The sequence below is a fragment of the Alligator mississippiensis genome, chromosome 11, assembly GCF_030867095.1.
Source record: "Alligator mississippiensis isolate rAllMis1 chromosome 11, rAllMis1, whole genome shotgun sequence".
In the NCBI taxonomy this organism is placed as follows: domain Eukaryota; kingdom Metazoa; phylum Chordata; order Crocodylia; family Alligatoridae; genus Alligator; species Alligator mississippiensis.
The window spans coordinates 25,332,582-25,355,243 of record NC_081834.1 but is presented as its reverse complement, the minus strand read 5'-3'; the positions used below and the strand labels follow the sequence as shown (position 1 = coordinate 25,355,243).

The 22,662-nt window shown below is 43.8% G+C and overlaps 1 protein-coding gene across 1 annotated transcript; it reads left to right on the top strand.

Annotated features, from left to right (window-relative positions):
* Positions 1-6,188: 6,188 nt before the first annotated feature.
* Positions 6,189-21,859, top strand: RSL24D1 (ribosomal L24 domain containing 1). The gene is made up of 6 exons (XM_006276875.3): positions 6,189-6,303; positions 9,629-9,742; positions 16,293-16,365; positions 17,275-17,338; positions 17,782-17,867; positions 21,364-21,859. The coding sequence occupies exons 1-6, from the start codon at positions 6,223-6,225 to the stop codon at positions 21,435-21,437; spliced, it is 492 nt and encodes a 163-aa protein (XP_006276937.1). The 5' UTR covers positions 6,189-6,222; the 3' UTR covers positions 21,438-21,859.
* Positions 21,860-22,662: the final 803 nt, after the last annotated feature.

Sequence of the window (22,662 nt, the reverse complement as noted above, 5' to 3'; positions counted from 1 at the left end):
GGGAGAACGAGGTAAGTAGAAGGCACCTAGCCTCTCGCTTAGTGGTGAAGGGAAAACCACTAACTCTTCTTAAAGGAAGGCAGGGTAGGGTGACACCTTATACAGACTAAGAAAATCAGACTTTTGCTAAATCTTTAGCAGGTATTTAACTTGAAAAATTCCTGTAATCCAGTTGACTTTAATAGAGTTCCTCTTGTACACAGAGGAGCCAAGTATGTGCTGAAGTACTTTGCTGGTATGGGTCAGAGTGCTCTTCCTGTGGTAATGGGGAGCTACTTGGGTGAAGTAATCCTTGCCTTGCTTAATAGCTTGTGGTAAAAACAGCAATCAAGTGAGCCCATTGCTATGCTGCAAAAGTCTTCTTTGAGAGAGGCTGCTCTCCATCTGGAAACTGCATTTTCTCTGTAAATAACTATTAAAGGAGTAGATGGAAACAATCCATTTAAATCAATCATTAATCCAGCAAACTCAAATCTATACTCCTTCAGAGCTCAGGAATGAGCTCTCCAAACTTGAAACACCCTGAACCAGACTTGAGCACAGGCTGGAAGAGGATTACCAGTAACTTCTTACAATAAAAACTTGGAGAGGAACAAATATCATGAAAAATGCTTTTCGTATCACTATGACTTGATATTTTATTTATGTTGCAGGTTTTGTCAGCTGAGTCTGTAATCCAAGCTGCTTAGATCATGGAGGGCAGCAAAGACTTCACAGCACATTCTTTTTGCGAGAAGTGAACTGTGCATTAATAAAAGATATGCCCCAAAGAAAATGAATCATCCAGGCAAGAAACCAAATAATTAAACTGAGAGGGAGCAGGAATTGTAATTTCAGTTGCCAGAGCACAGCAAACCAGATCCAAGCCACCTTGTTTACTGCTTTGTGGCTTTGCCTCTCCTAATCTAGCGGGTATTGTCACAGTTTCCATCCTGATTGCATGGTGTATGTGTGTGTTCCTACTGTTTCTCTTACGATCCCTGGGTGCCATCTTCTGTTAGTCACAGCACACTTCCTCTGGTATGGAAAGTGAGACTGACTAAGATGCTGTACCACTTTATCTTGCTATCTTTGACTCTGCAAAGCAGATGTTCATAGATTCATAGATGTTAGGGTCGGAAGGGACCTCAACAGATCATTGAGTCCAATCCCCTGCCTGGGCAGGAAAGAGTGCTGGGGCCAGATGATCCCAGCCAGATGCCAATCCAGCCTTCTCTTAAAGACCCCCAAGGTAGGGGAGAGCACACCTGGGGATGTATTCTTTGCCTCTGTTGTATGCTCTAGCCTGGGTTGGCTTATGCACAGACCTGGGGCATTCTGTGTGACAGTGAGACCTGTAAATCCCCTGAGCCAATATTAGTTTATGTAAATAATTGGTGGTACAGAAAACCTTGGGTTTCAGGACCTGAACTGCAGAATCCTATGTACTAAGAAAGGTGTAAGACATGGGGTCTGAATCTGGCATCCACCATAAAGACCAGTGAGGACCAGTGACTAGACTGCCCAGAACCAGTTAGTTTAGGAGCATATGGTGTCCTGCATTTAGGTCCACTTACAACAGATTGACTGCCCAGAAGGGCTGTTACAGTATATGTTTATATAAATGTCAACCAAGCTATCTGTTTTGAAGCAGAAATATCCCTCTGAAGCCAATACAATAAAATTCAACTAGAGGGCTTGCAGTTGGGAAATCCAAGGAACAGAGGTTTGCCTTCTCTGATTTACATATTCAGTTACTAGTAAGTTAAAAAATGTGACTCAGCAATAACGACTCTTAGTCCCTGACTGTTGTCAGTATTTATACTCCCTGGCTTGCCATTATACTGAATCTTGTGCATTTTCTGTGTCTCTCAACACCTTTCACATTTAAAAACAAATTTTGCAACATAGTAAGAAGCCAGTGTGACAGACTACAGGGTTTTTTGTGATATTTCTATTTTAAATGTGTTCATGTGGTGGTAATGTTGCATGCCTTGGTTTCCCTGACTAGTTTATGTATTGGGAAAGAAGGGTTAACAGGGTTCTTGCTAGGTGATAGACCTGAGTGCAGGATGACAAAGTGGACCTCTGACAACAGAGAAATGGAATAGTTCGGTTGATGCTTCAAGAAGGTGGGATTGGAGGTAATACCTAGGACACTTCCAGGGCAGAGAGGAAGATAAGCAATGCAATGGACAGAGCAGCCTGAAAATGGGTAGTTGGCCTGGGAACTGGAGGATCTGAAGAGAGGCTGAAGGAAGGGAACAATGGGTGCACTTTGGAGTACTTTGGAGCTGTGCAGAGTGGAGAGAGGACAGGTGAGCTAGCTTTGGAGTGCTTAGGACTGTGCAGGCTGGACTGAAGAGGCAGAGTCTTTTTGCTGTTGCCTTTGTCTCCACTAAATGCCTTTATAGAAGAAAAGCTGCTGCCAGCACTTCGCTGCATAGAGCTTGTGGTCTGCTTCTCTAGCCCTTTGAGCAGCTCTCTCTCAGGAGCTGAACTGGAAGGTAGCTCCCTGAGGAAGAGTCACAGACAACTAGGATGGGTCAGGGACTGAAGGAAAGTATTGGAAGAAGTCAGGTCTCCCCACCTACTCAAGAAGCCATGCCTAGGCTGGCTTCCAGGGGCAGCTGGAGGGACCGGACAAGGCTGGGGGCCCTGGAAAATCCTCCCATGCAGGACTCTGTGTCACCAAGTAAGAGGCTTCTGAACACAAGTTAGCCACCAAAGCCCCCACATTTCCTGTTTCTATTTAAGGGAAGATTTCTGTGTTTCAGTTAAATGATAGGTGACAAGAAAATGATGATGCTTAGATGGCTAATCTAGTTTGTGTAAATCTGAGCAGCTCTCAGCTTTCAACAGAAGAATTCCTTCTGGTGAAGGCAGGCAGGAGAGAATGGCTGTCCAGCTGTTGGGGCTCAGAGAACTAGGGTTAGAGCGGGCCAGACAGGGCATTCCAGGCCAGGATTAGGGCTGTGGCTTGTAAGTTTGGTAGGGCACTTGGGTTCGTGTTAGGCTTGTGGCTAGGGGTTGGCCTTGTAACTCATAAGCTTGTAGAGCTTGAGTTAGGGGTGGAGTTGGTATGGAGCCATGACCCAGAGTTAGGGTTGTGACTCATAGGGTTCTCTGTGTTCAGGGAAGGACTCTGGGAAATGTTTGGGGTAGAGATGCTAGGATTTGCCAAGTTAGGGAAAGTTAACACTTTCACTGTTAACTATGACTTTTCTCATTCAGGCTAGGGACAGAAGTTACACATAAACCATTTTAAGTGATCAGAAACTAGTTTAAACCTGTAACAAAACTTAAGTTCAGTGCACATAAACCAGTTTCAAAACGGCCAAAACTGATTGAAGAAAACGTTGTTAAATGTAGTATCAGCTTTAACTGATTTGGGCCAAACTGGTTTATGGAACTTTTGTTCCAGACATCTTCCTGGTTCAACTTAAATCAGAGTCCCCCAGCATACCAGCATGCTCTGCAACCCTGAGCTGGACTGTGCTCTCTGCTCAAGCAGAGCAGGGCTGGCCCCACCCCTCTGCTCTCTAGCTGGGGATGGGGGTAGGCACTAGCCAGCGTGGCCCCCAGAGGCTAAGGGAGCAGGGAAGGGGTTTATTTCCCCTCTCCCACTGGGGGACGGCAGCTGAGGTCTGCCTGGCTGGGGTGTAGTAGCCCATCAGGCATTCACTCCCCTCCCCACTCCAGTGGTAGGAGCGGGGGCATCAGGATCCCAGGCGGGGTCTGCTCGGCTTTCCCTCCTGCTCTCTGCTCACACAGTAGGGGGGCCTGGCCAGAGTTGGTCAGCATGTTCCTATCATCTGCCTAGGGTTGGGACTGGGGGATGAGCTGGGCCAAGCCCACAGGCAGTGCTGAGGGCAGATGTACAGGGCTATTCCCCCTCCCACTCCTACCCCTGCTGCGCCACTCTGAGGTTTAGCCCTGTTCTGAGCAGAAGCCGCTGGGCTAAAACTACCCCCCAACCCTCATCTCCTGGAGTGGAGCAGCAGGGGGAAGAGTGAGACGGGGATTAGATGCTGAAGGTGAGGGTAAGCTGTGCACTGGCTGGGCCTGGCAGGGCTGTTCTGCTCTCCTCACCTCCAGCTGTGGCTCCTGCCTCACCATGCAACGCAGCTTTGGGTGGGTGGAAGCTTTAGCCTGATGGCTTCTGCCAAGTACACAGAGCTCTGGCTTCAGCTCCGGCTGCTTTCTGCCCACCTGGTGCAATGAGCATTCCCTGCAGGGGGTGGGGAGGGGCAGGTGGAAAGCAGCCAGAGCTCCATGCGCTGGGCAGAAGCTGCAGGGATAAAGCTTCTACCTGCCCACTGAGAGCTGCATGGTGGCCGCAGCAGCAGCTGGGGGTGGGGGAGACAGAAGAGCCCTTTTGGCCCTGGCCAGCGCACAACCTGCAGTGCAGTTGCAGCCAGCAGGTGCTGCAAAGGACAGGGTCACAAGCAGGGGCTGTAAGCCCCCATGGCGGGTGGCTGCTGGGCTCCGGGCTTGCTGGACCTCCAAGTTGGCCTGGGCAGCCTCAGCCCAAGCCAAGGGCCTGGCTGCCATGGCCCAACCTTGGCCGGCCCCTGTGTGTCCGCCCTCAGCTGCGCCTGTGGGCTGGCTTGTCTCAGCCCTACAGCTCCAGCCCCAGGCAGATGGCAGGGCCATGCTGGCCAGGCCTCCCCGCCATGAACAGGGAGGAGTGGGGAAAGTTGGGCAGAGCCTGGCTAGAGTCCCAGTGCCTGAGAGGGGAGACTGAGGAGTTTATTCCCTCTTTTGGCAGCCAGAGACAAGTCTGGCAAGGGCTGCTTCCCTCCTCCCAGGGACAAGCCTGGCTGGGGTCCCTGCAGGCCACGGTGGGGGTTTAAACCCCACTGCAATCAAACTTAGCAGCGACTCCCCGACTCCCCCCACAAGCCCAGCTTTCCTCCAGGCGCTATGGAAGGGAAGGGAGGGCTTGCTCTAGCACTCCGCCCCCCACCCCTGTTTCTAGCCTGAGCCATGGCAGGCATGTACACGCGTTTCTGGAATCAAGTGAAAGTTGGTTCAATTGCAAAACAGTTCAATCTACCCAGGTTAGACTAACTTGCAAAGATCAAATCAATTCAGGCTCAAGTTTTTTTAATGTCTGCCTCTAGCCTTAGAAATTACTCTGGACTTTCACCAGATGGAGCCCTCTCGCTGGTACAGAAACAGCTTTTGAGAGCTGAAATTTTGCACCTAGTCAAAACGCTACTGTGAAGAGAAGAAAATCTTTGTGTCTTGGTTCCTAATGTTTCAAACATTAGCCTGTAGGTACAAAATCAGAAATGTTAGTGATTGGTGTGGGTGTCACTCTTTGCACTCTGTACGAACAGTGTGTAAACACTGCAAGGGGTGTGCTATCACACGAAAGTCTTTTGCTATCGTGGACTGAATTTCCAGATCTACTGGATGCAGTAGATCCGGAACATTTTTAAAGATGGCAGCAGACGGCAAGTGCCCTTGGCGCTCTTCGGCCCCAAGCTCTAGCGACGGTTGTTGCTAGCACGTACTTCTGATTCTACCCTCCTGTAACAGTCACGTTTGCCTGGATATGAAACTCTTCTGTTATGCATAGCTGCAACCAGGATTTTCTGTTTCAGCATGAGAGACTGCAGGATGCCAAATAACTCCCTCCTGAACCAGTAATAACCTAGGTGACAGAATATTTAATTTTGGTTGGTATAGGTGCAAGATGGGTTTGTTCCCCTCCATGCTGAAACGAGTCCCTGCTGCAGCACACGGCAAGGGGGGTGTACACAGGAAAGGTGCTTAAGGACCTGAGGGAGGTATTTTATTTCCCAGCATGAATCTGTGAGAATTCAGTACTGCATAGAGTGAGAGACCAGGTAAATATGTTAGGAAATGGAGCTCTTCCGTGTCCCAGAGCTCCCAGCCTGCTGCTGTTGTCAGAATGGGAGGAGGAAAGAGAGTGGAAAGAGCTGTCTGGGATTTTTCCAGGCCCCGTGGAAAGCGAGGCAGGTGTCTCGAAGCCCCTCCCCGAGGTGGGAAGGCTCCAGGTCACCCATCCTTCAGCACCAGCAGGGGAGCCCCAAACACAAGCTCCCTCCGCGGCCTCTCGCCGCTCCCACTCTGAAAGCAGTGGGGGGCGGAGCCTGGGAGGAGCCGCCCAGGGGCAGCAGGGGGCGCTGGCGAGAGACGCTCTGTGTGCGGGGACCCGAGCGCCGCTTCCGGCCGGGTCCGTCACTTCCGGCGGGCGACGAGGCTGGCGTGATGCGCGTGGAGCGCTGCTACTTCTGCTCGGGGCCGGTCTACCCGGGACACGGCGTCATGTTCGTGCGCAACGACTGCAAGGTGCCCCGCGTCGCCCGGCCGGGGAACGGGGGGCGGGGGCGCGGTCTTGTTGGGCGGCTGCTGCCGTTTCTGCGGCCCGTGGCGCACAGCGGGAGCCGCCGCGTGTCAGGCCGGAGCGGCTGCGCGGCGCACAAGGCAGGTCCGGGCGGCCCGTGCTCTTGTGCTCGTGGCCCCGAGGCCGCTGTCGTCTGCCAGCGCCAGAGCCGCCGCCCCGGCCGGGTTTTCTCGCCCTTCCTTCCCTCTGAGCCGCCGGCGGCGGCGGTCTGCCAGGCCTGGTGTGCGCCCGCGGATGTCTCCGCTGCCAAAGAGCAGACGATTTTCAAACGCCCGTTTTCTTCCGTCCCTCTCCCGCCCCGTCCCCCTGCACCTTAGTCAGAGCAGCTGACGATACTGCCCTGGACCTCTGGGGCATTGATCTCGTTGTGCGGGTACGTGAGTGTGTGGGGAGGCCCCATGTGGCCCTGTCAGGTGCATCTGACTCCCATTTGGGTCTTTGAAAAGCTCCTAAAAATTGACACTGGACTGGCATGATCACAGGGATGGAAGTTGACTGTAGCTGCGCTCGGGAGCATTTTGTGAGCTGCAGAGCCCGGGAGAGAGAGACATTTAGAGAGAAAATAATCCCAGGTTGTGAACATGAATTGCAAATGTTTTGCGGGGGTGGAGGTAGTGGGCAACAGTGTATGACTACAGTCAGAGACAGAGCGTTTAAGCCAAAAGTAAGGGTGCTACATCACCACCTGTCTGCATCAGGAGAGCAGGCTGGCTGGCTTGATTAAAAAAACAACAAACTAGTTTGGAAAACATGAAGTCAGCATATTTGTTGGTGTCCTGAAGGTGTGGGCTCTTGCTGATGTCCTTGAACCGGCAGCAGGACCCCCTTGACTCCAGCATTCTTTGGCCGAAGGTAAGGAAGGCCACCCTGGGGCTCCTGTACACGTGCAGGGAGCCTGGAAATCCAGCGTGTCAGACAGACTCAAATCAGCCAAGTCTGCCGCGCTCTGGCAGACTCTAGTGTCAGGTGTATAGGCGTCCCCCTGCTGAAAAATGAACTAAAGCACATCAAACCAAGTTAGTGTTAGTTCAGAGTGCCCTGCTGTCATTTTTTCAGTGTGGAGACCCAGATAGATGTGATGATCAGGTGCTTTTAATTAGTGCATTTTGCTAATTAATGCTTCGGGGAGCATGTGTAACGCCCCTGGAGTCTAACTGGTTCAGAGAGGCATGAGTTTTTGTAGGCATCCACCTACTTCATCTCTAAGATGCAGTAGGCATCTGCCTACTTTGTATCTAAGGTGCCACCCTGCCCTACCCCCTCTGTCTGATTTCAGACTAACACTGAAACACTAACACTAACACCTTTAGCATTCTTGTGATGTATTTAAATTCAAGTTTACAGTAGTAGGAGATACTGGAGAGAGTTCCTTTAATTCCCATTGATTAGGACACTGATTTTAAATGACTGAATCTTGGATTCAGCCCTAGAGGCAGAACAGTTGCAGTATAACAATATGTACTAGTATTTTTGATAATGCAACCCTTGTTATGTCTGTTTATACCCTGTGTCTATATACAGTAGAACTTGGAGATTTTTGTGCTGTTCAGATATAATTTTACCCTGTTGGAAAAGCACTACATCCAGATACAGAAAACTGTTTGCAGAACAGTTTTGGTTTTGTAAATATTGCTGCAGGGGATAGATAATTCACTTAATTCTGTCTATCCCAGTTTTCCAACCAGCTGCTTGTTTAGAATTGATTGTATATATTTGTGAACACTCCTGCCTTATTGAAACTGAGGATATTGTAAAAAAAACAAACAAAACAAAAACCTAAAATATCTTTTTGTAAAATAAAAACACAAATAATCTTTTGAAACTTTTCTGCAATATTAAATTCATTTCAGAAGATACTTACCTATAGTATATATTATTCTATTTTATATAATGATGATATACAGTATGACTATACTAATTCACATATCTAGATATTAACCTTATTTTCCATTATGTTTGGTACACTGGTGGGTAGCCTATTAATTATCGTGTAACAAAATTATTGCATAATCACTCACAGAAATATGTGTGTGTGTGAGTTGTGCAGGGAACAACCAGCCTATTATATTGATTTAGTATTTTTATGCAAACTTCCAGTGAAGCTATGTGCATTGTATTCATGACTCTGAAATTAGATTCCTTATTAAATAGTCTATTTATGACTCTACATATGCATAGCTTAGCCCATAAATATTCTTTTTTTCTGTTAAGTGGTAAGGGAAGCTTACACCATGTAATTGTCTCTTCACCATGGACTTCAACCAGTACAACTAAGTTGGTCAGAGATCATGCCACATACTTGAAATAGGTGTACCAGCAAAAGTCTGTAGTGCAGAGACAGCCTAGTGAACCATGCCCTAGTATTTGGTAGATTATACTGAGAAGTCAAAAATAAAATTTGTTTTTCAAAGTTATGAGGATGAGTAATTGTATATGCTTAATTGCTGCATTTAAAATGAAATGAAATTAGCAAAGCAGTTTTCCTTGACTTGTATAAGTCTGTGCAAAGTGGGATGTAAAATACAATTTTAGAATTAACCATTTTGATAAAGGCCAGTTTCTAAAATCATGAATCAGATTTTTGTTGTTTTCTCATCTCTAAACAAAAAGTAAGTATACAAACCTTTCCAGGCCACTTTTTACAGAAGAGGCTGGTCTGACAATCTCTGTGACTTGAATTTTGATTTTATTTTGTGATTTATAATGAACGCAGGTTGGTGCACATGGCTTAGGAGAGCTCTTACAAGGGGTTACTCTTCCCTGCTGTCTGTTTAGGTACCTTGTTAGGTTCATAGGAACTGTATTATTATGCTGTAGGAAGGGATATGTATACAAGAAATGAGTTGGTGGTTTTAACCCAGTTTATTTACTAACTGTCCACATCTGGGAAAACCTTAATCTTATGTTTCACATACTTGATGGGTAGCCTCATTAGCAGACTTACCAGGAAATCCAGACTGAATGAGCATGAAGACTGCATTAAGCTTTTAGGAAGTCTTTCATGTTTGGCTTTGGACTAAACAGCTTTGGCTATTTATTGGGGTGTAATTTCCAGGGAAGTTAGTTCTATGTGCTGTACTTCATAATTTTAGCCTGTTATTAATTTGGTTCTTCTCATAAGGGTAATATAATGGACATAGTAATATTTTAATTTGTCATGAATGGTACCACTCTAGTAATGTAATTAAGATATAACATCAGATTTATTTTGAATTATGTAGAAAGCAACAACCTTTGAGTTCAGATTGTTTTTGTTTTATCTACTTGTAGGTTTTTAGATTCTGCAAATCAAAATGCCACAAAAACTTTAAAAAGAAGCGAAATCCCAGGAAGGTCAGATGGACCAAAGCCTTTCGGAAAGCAGCTGGCAAAGAATTAACAGTGGTAAGTATGTGCTGTACTATTAAGTAATTCACACTACACTGTAAATTACAAAAGCTAGTCAGTGTTTTTAAATTCCGATTAGAGATTAAAGTAGCATGAAATGTCAGGCGTGTGCCGTGCTCCAGGTATTTTGATCAACCAGCTCACCATGTGTAAGTGCTTCCCTGACCCCAAAGGCAGGGAGAACCAAACCAGTACTTTGAAAACATAGTTTGGGCTTTCTGTTTCCCTCGCTAATAGGGCACAAATGAGGCAGGTTTTTCTTTGATGCTGTAAAGATAGCTGTCCTTCACCCTCACAAATTTTACTTCACAGTCATAAACTATTTAAGCTCTTTGTGCAGTATATGTGTTAAGATATGTCTTATTTCACTGACTGCATTACTACAATAATAAAAAAGCCAAGATTATGCACGTTATCTCGAATCACTGGTATCTTTGGCATGTGCATTAACTTCAATTTGGAGATGTTTGGCCCTCAGTTTATCTAGTGGATCCTTGAATTTGCACTGGGTCTTCTGTTTATAAATCCTCTAAATTACATGTTCAGCAGGAAAGCAAAAGGGGATCCACTTGACAGGTTTTTTTTTTCCCCTGGGTTTCTTCCTTTTCAGAGTGACTGTTTCCAAGCAGGGGAAAAACGCCTAAAGTCACTGGGCCTATGAAAAAGATATTTTTCCATTGCCCAGAAGGAACCTCAGAATAGACTCAGTAGGTAAAACTGCCCCACACGCTCACCTGCATTAGGGCTCTCTAATCAGACTAAAGCAAGGCAGTCCACCTGTCCACTTTTGTTTCTGAGAGGAGTGTTGGGGGTGTGCTGGACCAGAAAGCTGCACAGCATATGGCAGCTTCTGCCTACCTTAGGCTGACGAGAACCATAAAATGGAAGGAGCATGCAAGTAGCACAGCCCTTCCTGGACTGGCTTTGCAGCATGGGGCAGTTTCATCATGGTTTCATAGCCCTTTCTGGCAGCACCAACAGTGGTTCTCAGCCAGGGGTAATGCCTCATTCAAAAAAGTGGTGGTGGAGTGCCTTGACCCTGAAAAAGTTGAGAACTACTGACATAAAGAGTGAAAACTTAATAATTAAACTGCATCTGCATCTTGGGAATGTAAATGATGATTTAACTAGCTGGTTAAATCAGGTTCACAAATCACAGAGTTACCCATTACTGTATTCTTGGTTACTGCTGTAATTGGTAACTTTTGAGTGGTTGTTCATGGACGTAGATTAATCAAACGAACCAAGCATACCAGTTTGTTGTTAACGTTTAGTATCACAAACTAATTTTCCAGAAATGAAAGCAGTATTGACCGACTTTACTATAAATGTTGTGGATTTACTCTGTATCTATAAGATGCTTTGACCTTTCCATATGGGAAGAGGATTTATGAGGAAAGTCTTCCCACCGCATGGACCATTTCAAAACCTAAGCATGAAGTACACTAAAAAGAATTATACGCTTAAAGAATTAGGAGTGAGAAAAACAGATTAAATATATTATGTAGTTAGGGCAGTCCTGAGCTAGTTCAAGGATTGTATTTTTAATTGGCTTTTATTAACAGAAAAATAATACAAAAATTTTTTGGACACTGTTAATATTCTAATACTGTCTTTGGAAATTTCCTGGATATTATTGGGCCAGCTCCCAAGAGCATGATTTTACTGTGGCTGTCGGGCCTAGTCATTAATTAGCATTTTACATGTTTTTTTTCCTTTGGTTTCAGATTCAGCCAGAGTAACTTGCTCTTTGGCATTACCTTTAGAAAAAAAGATCTCACAGATGTGGGGTATTGTAAGCTTTTTAATAGATCCAAATGTGTCCTCCTTATAATGAGTATTATATCTTTTCATATATCAGAGACCATATGGAAACGCAGGAATTTTTTTCTAGTTAGTATAAATTTTTTCATAATATAGCTTATGGGAGATCCTCTCTGAGTAGACTTCTGTAATTATGCATATTATGTTCTAGAAATGGGCTCTGTTCTCTATTTTGAACAGTTAAACCAGTTATTCTCACCAATGGTGCCACCAAGTCTTTTGAAGGGTGCTGTGAGATGTGAGGAATTGAGCTTCATGTAAAGAGATAAGCAGATAAACTAAGCAGATAAGAGTAGGCTCAGGCTTGTCCCTGCCTGGATGATCCCCCATCCCCACTGCCAGGCTCCTCTGCAAGGAAATAAGCTCTGTAAACTAGTTTTTTGGCAATTGAGTGCCATTCAGTTCACAAAAGCTATGGAGGGGTACCTTGAGTCCCAAAAAGTTTGAGAGCAACTGAGTTAAACACACTGAATATAGTCAAGTTATTTACCCCTTTTTCTGAAATGTGACTTGTTATTAAAACAGCAAAGTAAGCCTTTGCTTGAACTTTCCAGATCATGGTATTTGCAAGGCCCCCCTGCATGATCACCATCGTTGTAGCTCCCAGTGTCTTGTGCTCAGATGTTCCAACATCTCATCCTGTTTGAAGCTAATACATCTGCTGGCATGAGTCAGCAATCTGGACCTTTATCCACCTGTTGTGCATCTCAGTTGCAGATATCCATTACATCTTAGAAAATTTAGTACCCTGTTAGATTTGTTGTGGCCATTTGTGTAGCAGAGTTGACACAGGTGACCTGAATTCCTGTTCAAAACCAGATGGAAGCTGACTTGAGTAGTACTTCCTGTGATCATTGAAGTGGCTGTATGCGGTACTTGCCTGATTTACAGGTTATTTGATTTTTTTTTGGTATAGAAAGAATGGTCTGAAGATCTTAGTTTAGTCTGCAGGTGGCCACCTGTAACACAAGTGCCACAAATGGCACAGGCAGCTTCTGTGTGGCATGCAGCAGATCAGGGAGGGGATGGGGCGGGAGGGCAGGAAGAAGTGAGCAGAGCAGGACATCAGGCAGGGAACACAGAGTAGGGAGCAGAAAGCAGAGGAAGACCATCATGGTGGCACACGGGTAGGGTGCAGGGTTAATTTGTGGCATAAATCCAAAAAAATTGGCTCTCACTTTAATCTATTTAAATCTATAGATTTAATCTATTTTCATCTTGTCTAAGGTCCCAATTACCATTTTATGCTTGATCATATTCTATTTTAGGAGCCAAAACTCTAGGTGTAAAGAAAACAAAGAAGCAAACTAAAGAGTTTTGGACAAAGTGAAAACTATCAAGTACAGGGAAAAGATACAGGTGATTGTTTGTATCTTTTAAAAACAGCAAGATGAGAGTAATACTTAGATCTTCAGGTTTCCTATTAACATGGAAAACAAACCCAAATGGAATGTGTGAAGAGCTGTACTTCTGTAGTTTTACATAACAAGCTGCAGTGCAATGTACTGCATTGAACATTGTCTACTAGGTATATAGCTGCTTTCAGTATTGACAGTGAGATGCTGTTATTTTTCAGTTCCAAGTTACCCTTTGTTTCAGGCAGCCAAAATACTTATAGCAAATGACTGCTGCTGTTAGCTGTCAAAATACTGAAATCCAGAACTGCTGAATGCTTACCAGCATTGCCCAATTTTGAGCTATATCCCCTAAGGAGCCCTCTTGCGGGGGCTGAGCACCTTTGGCAGGCACTTAGTGCATATGGGCAGAGTTTAACTCTTTTCTTCTAACACATGAGTGGGTGCTCTAGGGATTTCTTGCTGCTGTACAAAGATGTGGGTTTTTTTGTGCTATATTCCTTTTCTGATGGGAGGTTAACCAGCTAGTCTGAGATCTTAGGTCAGAACCTCTTTCACAGGTTGGAGATGACTGACATCATTAAATGGCTTATACCAGTATGCCACCAAGCAACCCCCTGGTTCTCTCCTCTTCCTTTCCCCCCCCCCCTTCCAAAATTTTACAAAATTATTTTCCCCACCAAAATACATTGACATAAACCTTTTGTGAATTCCTGTTGCGTAGACAGCTTTTTACATCAAAGCTGCAATTTTTTCCTCTTTAAATATTTCTAATGCAATTTTAGTTTTATACTCAGACAAAATAAAATGTTTTGTCCAGAAAGGTTTTGAGCACCTGTAGATTTTTGTAATAATGGAAAACCAAAGAAACTTTCAGTTTTGATTTTGACCAGTTTGATCAGTGAACTGACAGCTAAGTTGTTGATGTACTTCTTTTCTAATCAGTGCCATTCAAGGCTACTCTGAAAAGTGTTGTGCTCAGCCCTAAATTAATCTTGGCATTTCTTTCATTCTCCTGTTTCACAGATTGATTGATTACAAGGGTTATTTTTCAGTTACAAGGATGTTGTGAGCCTTAATTTTTGTGTAGCATACTTTCCTATCATTGGCTGAAAGGCATTATAGGTTGAGAATAGTATGTTTCTTTTACTGTCTAAGTAACAAGTTGTGGCACTGGCACAGAGAAACATTAATTTATTACTGTGATCTGTTTATAGGTACAACTAACTACACTCAAAAACACTTATCTCACCACATCAAAGAAAGAAAGGGAGTGGAGGGAGCTTGTTCTGGGAGTTTCCCAGCTGGTGCTGCAGGGTGGGGTAGGTGGATTGGAGCTTCCTCCTCTTCCCCTTCCCCCCCCCCCCCCCCCCCCCCCCCCCCTTTCCAATCCACCTGCCTCATCCTCCAGCACTGGCTGAAGAAATCCCAGACCAAATGCCCTCTGCTCTTACCTTCCTCCCCTTGTGAAAATAGTGCTGGGGCTGGGAGGCAGTGCAGACAAAAGTTACTGAGGGCGCTCTATTTTAGAGCATTTTCACCTGAACCTTACGCAGTGAGGGTTCAGATTTTTGCAGGATCAGGTCTCTTTGAAGGACTCTGCAGCCATACACTTCTATTTGGTCACAGCTGTAGAGCACTTTCAGGGGCCAAATCAGGCAAAACTTATGACTTCTGTGTGTGCCTATAGGCTTCCTTTGTTTCTCGTGTGTGTGTGTGTGTGTGTGTGTGTGTGTGTGTGTGTGTGTGTGTGTGTGTGTGTGTGTGGACTGTGCTAGTCTCCTAGATTGTTTAATACTGAACGAGAGAGCGAGCGCCAGGACACAATGGCTTGGCCTTTAGCACTGCATTCTTTTTTCCTGCTGCTGAGGTACTTAATCAAATGAAGATGTCAAGATACAGTGGAGTTTAAAGGATTGCTGTTATCTTTACTGGCTTAGCATTGCAGTTTCAGCACACAGAATAAAAACACTGTTTCTTCAGCCTCCATTTTTCAAAACTGATTCTTGGGAAGGTTTTCTTAGCAAAGATTGTGAATGATGGTTGCTTGTGTAAGAACACACACAAGTGGTGTTAGGGCATTTGTCTTCTCATACAGGAATGGAAAGTAAGAGGATAAAAGCCCAGGAAGTACTTTGGTAGTGGTTCTCTACATGTCTTTAGACAGTCCACTATGGGGGTAAGCATCCGTGCACTACCTTGGTGGATACAGTCTATTTGCATAGATACATTCAGATAGTCTGGAAGAATTCTCCTGGGTTTGTTTTTCTGGTAGAAGGAAAACCTGAACAGACTTGTCTTGGGCCATCAGCTCTAGGAGTTGGTGCCCCCAAATTACATGCCCAATAGGCATTAGGCTCAGGCAGCCTTTGGGCTTTTCTGTTCAGGGTATAAAGCAACTACTACTCAGTTGAGTTGGGAAGAAATGTCCCTCCAGGAGTCAATCCATCTACAATTGTCTATCTCCCCTCTCTCCATATTTCCGATCCTTCCACTATTCCCCACTGCCCAGCCAAAAGTGTCTTGTAGCCCTTTACCCCTGCACATACATTTGAATACCGAGCCCCTGAAGAGCCAAGAGTTGACAGTGCTGACACAGCAGTCAGGGAGCTGCTGCGCACACAGGTAAGCATGCTTTGCAAGCTGCCTCAATCTGCTTGGGGACTAGTGGCATCAGCGCACAGAGCAGCCCTGATTAGCTGACCCAGACTGCTCAGGGTCAGTTTATGTCTGCCTGAAGACAATATGGGGGATTGTGAAGGGGGCATACTCTGTTTTCTGCTCAACAGGAGCAGTAGAGTCCAGCCCAAATAGCACAGTCTTGTGGTGGTGGTTGGGAGGAAGGAGGTGGTGCAGGAGCAAAGCACCCTGAGAGCTGCAGGACTCTGCTGTGGCTTCTCTTGGAGGAGAACATGTTTGTTTCCCTCCTCTAGGAGAAACTCTTCATTCAGGTGCAGGGACTCTTAGTCCCAGCTGTGCATGTGGCCCTGGGTTTTTTTTATGCACTCCCAAGCCTTTGAGATCACAACAGCTGAGATCCTCAGGTCTTGGGTGTTGTTTCATGCTGTGCATGGTGCACCCCTGTGGCTGGGAACCCTGTCAGCTGTTGGGGTTTACAGCCACAGGGGAGACCCTGCTACACATGCAAATTAAAGCTTGATAACAACCAGCTATAAAGTTGTAGTACATAAAATACAAAGTACATATTTTTGAGGTCTTACTTTATAGCTGATTGGAACTCTTTACTTTTCACATGTGGCAGGTCATGAGCTAATTGTGCAGTACTTGCAATGTGTCGAGGAGGCCTGTGTATCATCCATCTAATGCTTCTAAATACAAGCTGTGTAAACTTATCTCCTTTAATTCAGGATAATTCATTTGAGTTTGAAAAACGTAGAAACGAACCAGTCAAATACCAGAGAGAGCTGTGGAGCAAGACTGGTAAGTCATTTTAGAAATACCAACTTTTTCTGTAAGGCAGGTACAAAAGAGTTCTTTCCATTAATAGTTTTCGGCAGGTTTCTTGAAACCTTGATCGCATGCTTATAATTAGTTTTTGGCAAGCAATAGGAACCTTCAGCCTCCAAATTAAAGGTTTTTTAAAATTGTGCCTCTGTACTACTAAATAACGCTTGGTTTTTGAATAAGTAGCAAATTTTTTTTCGCCAAGCAATTTCCACTCCCAGTATCAAGGGATATTTGATTTTCTGCTTTCAGAAAAGGAGTTATTACTGTTCTTTTAATTTAACTTGTTACATATATAAATATCTCAACATGATGCTTTAGTTGTCTTTGCATGTTTACAATAAAAAGTAGTAGGTTGATATGACAGCATGTTTGCTGTAGTTATAGCACTGTGAATCAATGTGAGTCTAAATCAGTCCTTTATAAATCTCAGTAAGCATAAGCAAACATTCTTGTTCATAAAATAGAAGGAATAGAAACAAATTTTGTTAAAAAAAATTGTTCAATGCCTCCAATTGCTAATATTCCTTTATATCAAGGATTTTCATGTCATGATTTTTTTTTACATGACCAAATTTTTGAGTGGGAGTGGTGGAACTATGGGTAAGGAGTTCCATTTAAACTTATTTTAAAAGGTAGTTGGAGAATAATAAGGAGAATCAAACTGGCTTTTAATTATGTCCATGTCCTGTAGAAGACACAATTCTTTTCCTTGTGCACAAACAGTATTAGATATTGTTTCCATTCTTGGGGCTGCATCTAACACATTACCATAAAAACTCTCTTTAAATAGAGTTTGGTTCAAATTATTTCAAGGTTTTAATAATGAATTATCAAACCATATGCAGGTAAAATATGTTTAGAAATGTTTTTGCTTTGTTGTAGTTGATGTAATGAAGAGAGTGGAAGAGATCAAACAAAAACGTCAAGCTAAATTTATCATGAACAGGTGAGTAGGATGAAGATTTGTTGCAGTAGTACTGAGAGATCCAGGCCATGTTATACTGAACAGGTGTTCAGTGAAAAAAATTCCCTTACTCGAAAGAAATGATGCTTAAAAAATGTAAATAGGTATTTGCTTCCTACACACAAATGTAGAACAAGGTCTTTTGTAACACGTTAGTTTGAAATGGAACAAACAAGTCTGCATAATGTTGACCATCCACACTGACCTACAGTAGAAGCTGTATTCTGAAACTTTGGCAGAGGGTAGAAACCTTGTCATTCTGTTGATTTTTCTCTCTCTCTCATTTATTGTTTCCCATAAAATCCTAAAAGATGAAATATAAAGTTTTGCTAAGATTCAAAACATGCCATGTATACAAATTATTATAAAAACATACTTTTCATTTAGCAGATAATCTAATAAACAACTAACTCATTTTTCCATAGGTTGAAAAAGAGCAAAGAGCTGCAGAAAGTGCAAGATATCAAGGAAGTCAAGCAAAACATCCACCTTCTCCGTGCTCCTCATGCAGGTAAGAACTGGTTTTATCCGTCTGCTGGCAGAGTGGTTTATGTATAATTCTGTGAGCAATATTCATTACTTAATGATCCTCGCAGAGACAGACAGAGGCAGGAGTGTTTATGGCCCCTTCATACTTAATCTTCATGTTCCTGACTGGGAAAACAGCTGCTGGGAGGTTCTGCATTCAAAAGTTCTGGATCCCATCACCATTTTATAGATATATTTTTATTGAAAGAAATTGCTTTAGGAATCTAGTGATTTCCCAATTCAGAAAGATATATAAACTAATCAAACTGCTTTCCCAGATCTATAGTTTTCTTAAACCTGTAGATCAGTTTAGCTTTTTGCATACAGAAAGCAGTCATTAAACCACAGCAGCCAACTTTCCTGCTTGCCATTTATCATTTACACCTCAATTATGTGCAGAAAAACTCAAAATTATGCAAAATAACTTCCTTTTAAACTAAATACAACCTTCTTTAGAAATATGTGCAGGTACTTTGTATGGTTAGGGTTAGGTGTGGAGTGTGTGTGTGTGTGTGTGTAGGGGGGATTTGTGAAGGTGGGGGTGTTGGGGTATGTGGGGTTTGTGGGGGATGTGAAGGAATGTAGGGGGTAGGGGAATGTAGGGGGTGGGTGTGGGGTTCTTGGGGAGTGTGTGATATGGGAGTATCGGGTTTGTGAAGCGTGTGGGCGGGTCTGGGGGGGTATGGAGGGGTTTGTCGGGGGGGATGGGAGGTGTAGGGGTTTTGTGGGGAGGTGTGGGTAGCAGCAGACAGCAGGCCGTTGGGGTGCTCATGGCCGTGGCAGGCAGAGCCTCTGGCGGTGCTTGCCTGTGGGTGAGTCCCAGGGCCTGCGTGTGCTGGCGTGGAGCTGGCCCAGCCTGCTGGTGCGTGCCTTTGAACCATACTGGGCTGGCTCCATGCCAGCACATGAGGCTTATGGCACTGCAGGCAGGAGCTGTGCACCATTGGGCTGAGTAGGCTCTGTGCCTTCATGTGCAGGTTTCTGTTGGAGTGCTAAAAGATCTACGTGGAGGCACGGAGTCAGCCAGCCTGGTCTGATGGCACATGGAATGGGAGCTGTGCACCTTTGGGCTGGACGAGCTCTGTGCCTCCATATGGGGCTTCCAGCACTCCAGCGGGAAGCTGCATATAGAAGTAAGCAAGAGCCTGCCTGGCCCAATGGTGCATGACTCCATGCCTCCATGTGCGGCTTCCTGCCCAGCCCAGTGGTGCATGGCGCTCAGTCCATGCGCCATCAGGCTGGGCTGGCCCTCCATGTGGGACTTCCAGTGCTCCAACAGGAAGCTGCACATGGAGGCACAGAATTGTGTGCCTTTGGGTTGGGCAGGCTCCTGCTTGCCTCCACATATGGCTTCCTGCTGGAGTGCTGGAAACCCCATGTGCAGGCATGGAGCTGGCCAGCCTGATAGTGTGTGACCCCACACCCACCCACACACCCCCATGCCTACCCCCAAACCTCATGTATCCCCCTGCCCCCAGCAGGCAGGAGCTCTCCTCCCCACTCACCCAGCTGTCCAGTAGCACAGCTCTGTGCTTCCATATCATGGGGTTTCCAGTTGGAGTGCCGGGAACCCCACAGAGGTGAAGGCACAGAGCCCTCTGTGGTTAAATTATAGAAAATTATGCAGTTATGTGCGGTCATACCTTTTATGTGCAATGTTGCATGGGTGCATAATTCCCCAGGATGTAATCATTATGTTTGTGCCCTGTGCTGCTCTTACACTAGTTCACTACCAGATGGGTACCTTGCATCATTTTGTTGTATGCCCACACCAAAAAAAAAATTGTGAGGCTGCAGAGAGCCCTAGGCTGTGTGTGTGTTTGGGGGGGGGGAACAAGTGGGTGGCAGGGAAGGCAGCAGAGGAAAAGTTGCTTGGCCAGCCCCTGCATCCCCCACTGTGTGTCCTCCACCATTGTTTTCTCCACGGTAGCAGTGGGGAGAGAAATTTAAGATGATTAGATTCCAATAATTAGATTCTATACATAGAAATTATAACAAATTTATACGTTTTCCATGTATAGAACGTGATTCAAATGTGATTCGATCCTATGACCCCAGCTGACTTCCTGCCCTTTGGGCAGGGGGCTGGACTCGATCTTCCGAGGTCCCTTCCAGCCCTAATATCTATGAAATCTATGAAATTATTGGGGTATTGTCTTAAATTCAGGGTAATCTTGGATTCAGGTACATAGGTTATTAAAGTTGTATGTCCCAATGTGAGGTAGTTAAACGAGTAGACAGTGAAACCAAACTATAGCTGAAAGTTGGACAGATAAGAAATTTGTACTCCCCATTTGTAAGTAAAGCTTTTTTTTTTTTCAAATAGACTTGCAAATATTTTTCTACTGCTCCTAGTTCCTTACTATAAACAGTTCTATGCCTTAAATGATGCTGGTAAATTGTATTATATAAGGCAGTTCTAGTGAGCTGCTATTTTTTAAAAAATGGTGTTTTAGGGTACATTTTCAAATGAGTTCCTTTTTGTCCACATAGCTGTGTGCAAATTGCGTAGCTAAGCAAGTGCCGAACCAAGATTATTTGGGATGCATATATAAAATGAAAATAACTCGTCAAATATTGCTTGATAAAAGCTGTTGATAAATTAATCTTATTGCATGTTCATGTGACAAATTAAAAAAAATAGCGTTACTTTAAATGTCCTTGTTTGAGATGGTTATATGTTACACTGTTCATTAGAGCACATTGACTGCTGCCTTGCAGCTCACTTGCAGCGTGTAGTTTAATACATGTGTATAAACAGGAACAGCGGTTTTGCCAGTGTTAATCTTTTTTTACTCTATTTCATCCACCCTTTTGAGGTCTTTTTTATTAGGGAAAGAATTCTTTTAGATCTGAAGGAGTAAGCAGCAGTCTCAGTTCTGTTTCTTTTAACAAAAGAGTGTGGCATAATAATATGTAATATTCCTTTTTCCCAAGGGCTTATTGTGTTGTTGCTTCAGTGCTCCCAGCCCTGCTAGCAAAAGAATGCCAGCAAAAGAATGCAGGATTAGTAATCAGTCTTGGATTTTTTTAATATTATGATGGTGCTGAGCATTGCCATTAGGCCTCAAACACAGTGTTTGTGAGAATTTAAAAATATTTTTCTGGACATGATCTAGGAACCAGTCTATTTATTAAAGATGATACTCTTCTTTCTGCTACTATGTGAAGTTCTGGTTTATATTACCAAGGTGTAACAGAGTCCATTGTGGTAGATGAATGGAGTGCTGAGTGCATTATACAAAAATTAGGTTAGTTTTAGTTATTGCATATAAATAGTAACTGCTCTGCTTTTTATTAAAACTATTCCTCAATAGGTGCAGGTGGTGATAAAGTTGTATAACAAGTATCTGGCCCTTGAGTCGTGTATTAGACCAGGGGTTTGCAGCCTACAGCCCAGGGAGGCTTTGCCCACATAGTAGCTGGGCTGTGAGGAGTTATATCCACGTTTTAAAATTTTCTTGTTTTTGTTTCTGAAGGCAAAGCAAAACAACTGGAGGACAAAATGGTACAGAAGCTACAAGAGGAGGTGGCTATGGAAGAGGATTCCTAAAGTTGTACATTTTCTATTCTTGCCTCTTTGGTGGTAGACTATCCATCCAACCCCTACTGCCACATTCAGAATTGGACATCTGCATTATTGAGTTGCTTTTTATATGCATTCACTGAAATGAAAGGTGATTTAAATGCATGCCCAATTCCCCTCTTTTTCTGTATTCTGTTACCTGAGAAACACCAGGTATTGTAAAAGTTTGAATACATATTTTTAATGTAAGGAACCTTTCTCTGCCTAATATTTGAAGAAGAATACCCTTTATTGAATAGTAGCTGTTTTGTCAGTGACTCAGTACCATTTGCGATTACAAATGTGAGGTAATGGACATGAAACAAGTTGTCCTATAGATTTTGACAACACTTGCAATTTTGTAATCATGCAAAACACATTGTCAATAAATAAATGAATACAACATTTCATTTGAGATAATGCCTGTCCTTTATCATCTGGGAGGGATGATTTAATTACCTGTTTACCTAATAATTCAAGGTATAATTAGTTTCATTGGCAATTTCCCTTATTGGCCCAGGGCTTTTCTAATTCATTATGCCATTCTGTCCACTGGTGAAGGGGGATTAATTTACCGTAATGTTTACAAGGTAGGGTAATTTTAAACGCTTTCTATATTTATTACAATGGACTAATTGCTTTTACTGTATTCCATACATGGAAATACAGAACTTAATATGTAACAACAATGTGTCACTGTTTGTGTTCCTTCTTTTTAACTCCAGTTACTTGTTCTTTGGGTGGGGGGGAAGAAGGGGGTCAGTGGCTGTTTAATCTTAGAACAGCTAATGCTGGTACAAATATTCAAAATAGTGGTGTCTTGTTTGGAGATTGTCATTACCTCTGTAACAAGTGGAACTTGAAACTGCACTACATAACCAGGCTGATTCAAAGGTACAATACCTTTCGTTTACCCATTTATGCTGCAATTTAGTGCCCAATTATTTTGCCAGAGAAGATCATATTAAAGTGTTAAACAGTCATGAAAGTGGGTAGATGTGTCTTCCTTCAGTTTATCATCAGTGTCGTATTCAGATAAAAGCTATGACTTGAAATGCTTGACCATTTATTTATAACATAGTGAGCAGGGGAAGCTTATTAGAACCACTTAAAGTAGTGGTTAATTTCTTGTTACTGCAAGCTGTGTTTGAAAATAGTAATTTAATGTTTTTATGTTATTCCTGATTTGAGCAAAATTCAGGTAGAAAATTAC

Excerpts from the sequence above, each read along its gene's own strand:
- RSL24D1 (XM_006276875.3), top strand. The coding sequence starts at position 6,223 with ATGCGCGTGGAGCGCTGCTACTTCTGCTCGGGGCCGGTCTACCCGGGA. Across the intron at positions 6,304-9,628 it reads TCGTGCGCAACGACTGCAAG|GTTTTTAGATTCTGCAAATC; the intron begins GTGCCCCGCGTC and ends ATCTACTTGTAG. Across the intron at positions 9,743-16,292 it reads CTGGCAAAGAATTAACAGTG|GATAATTCATTTGAGTTTGA; the intron begins GTAAGTATGTGC and ends CCTTTAATTCAG.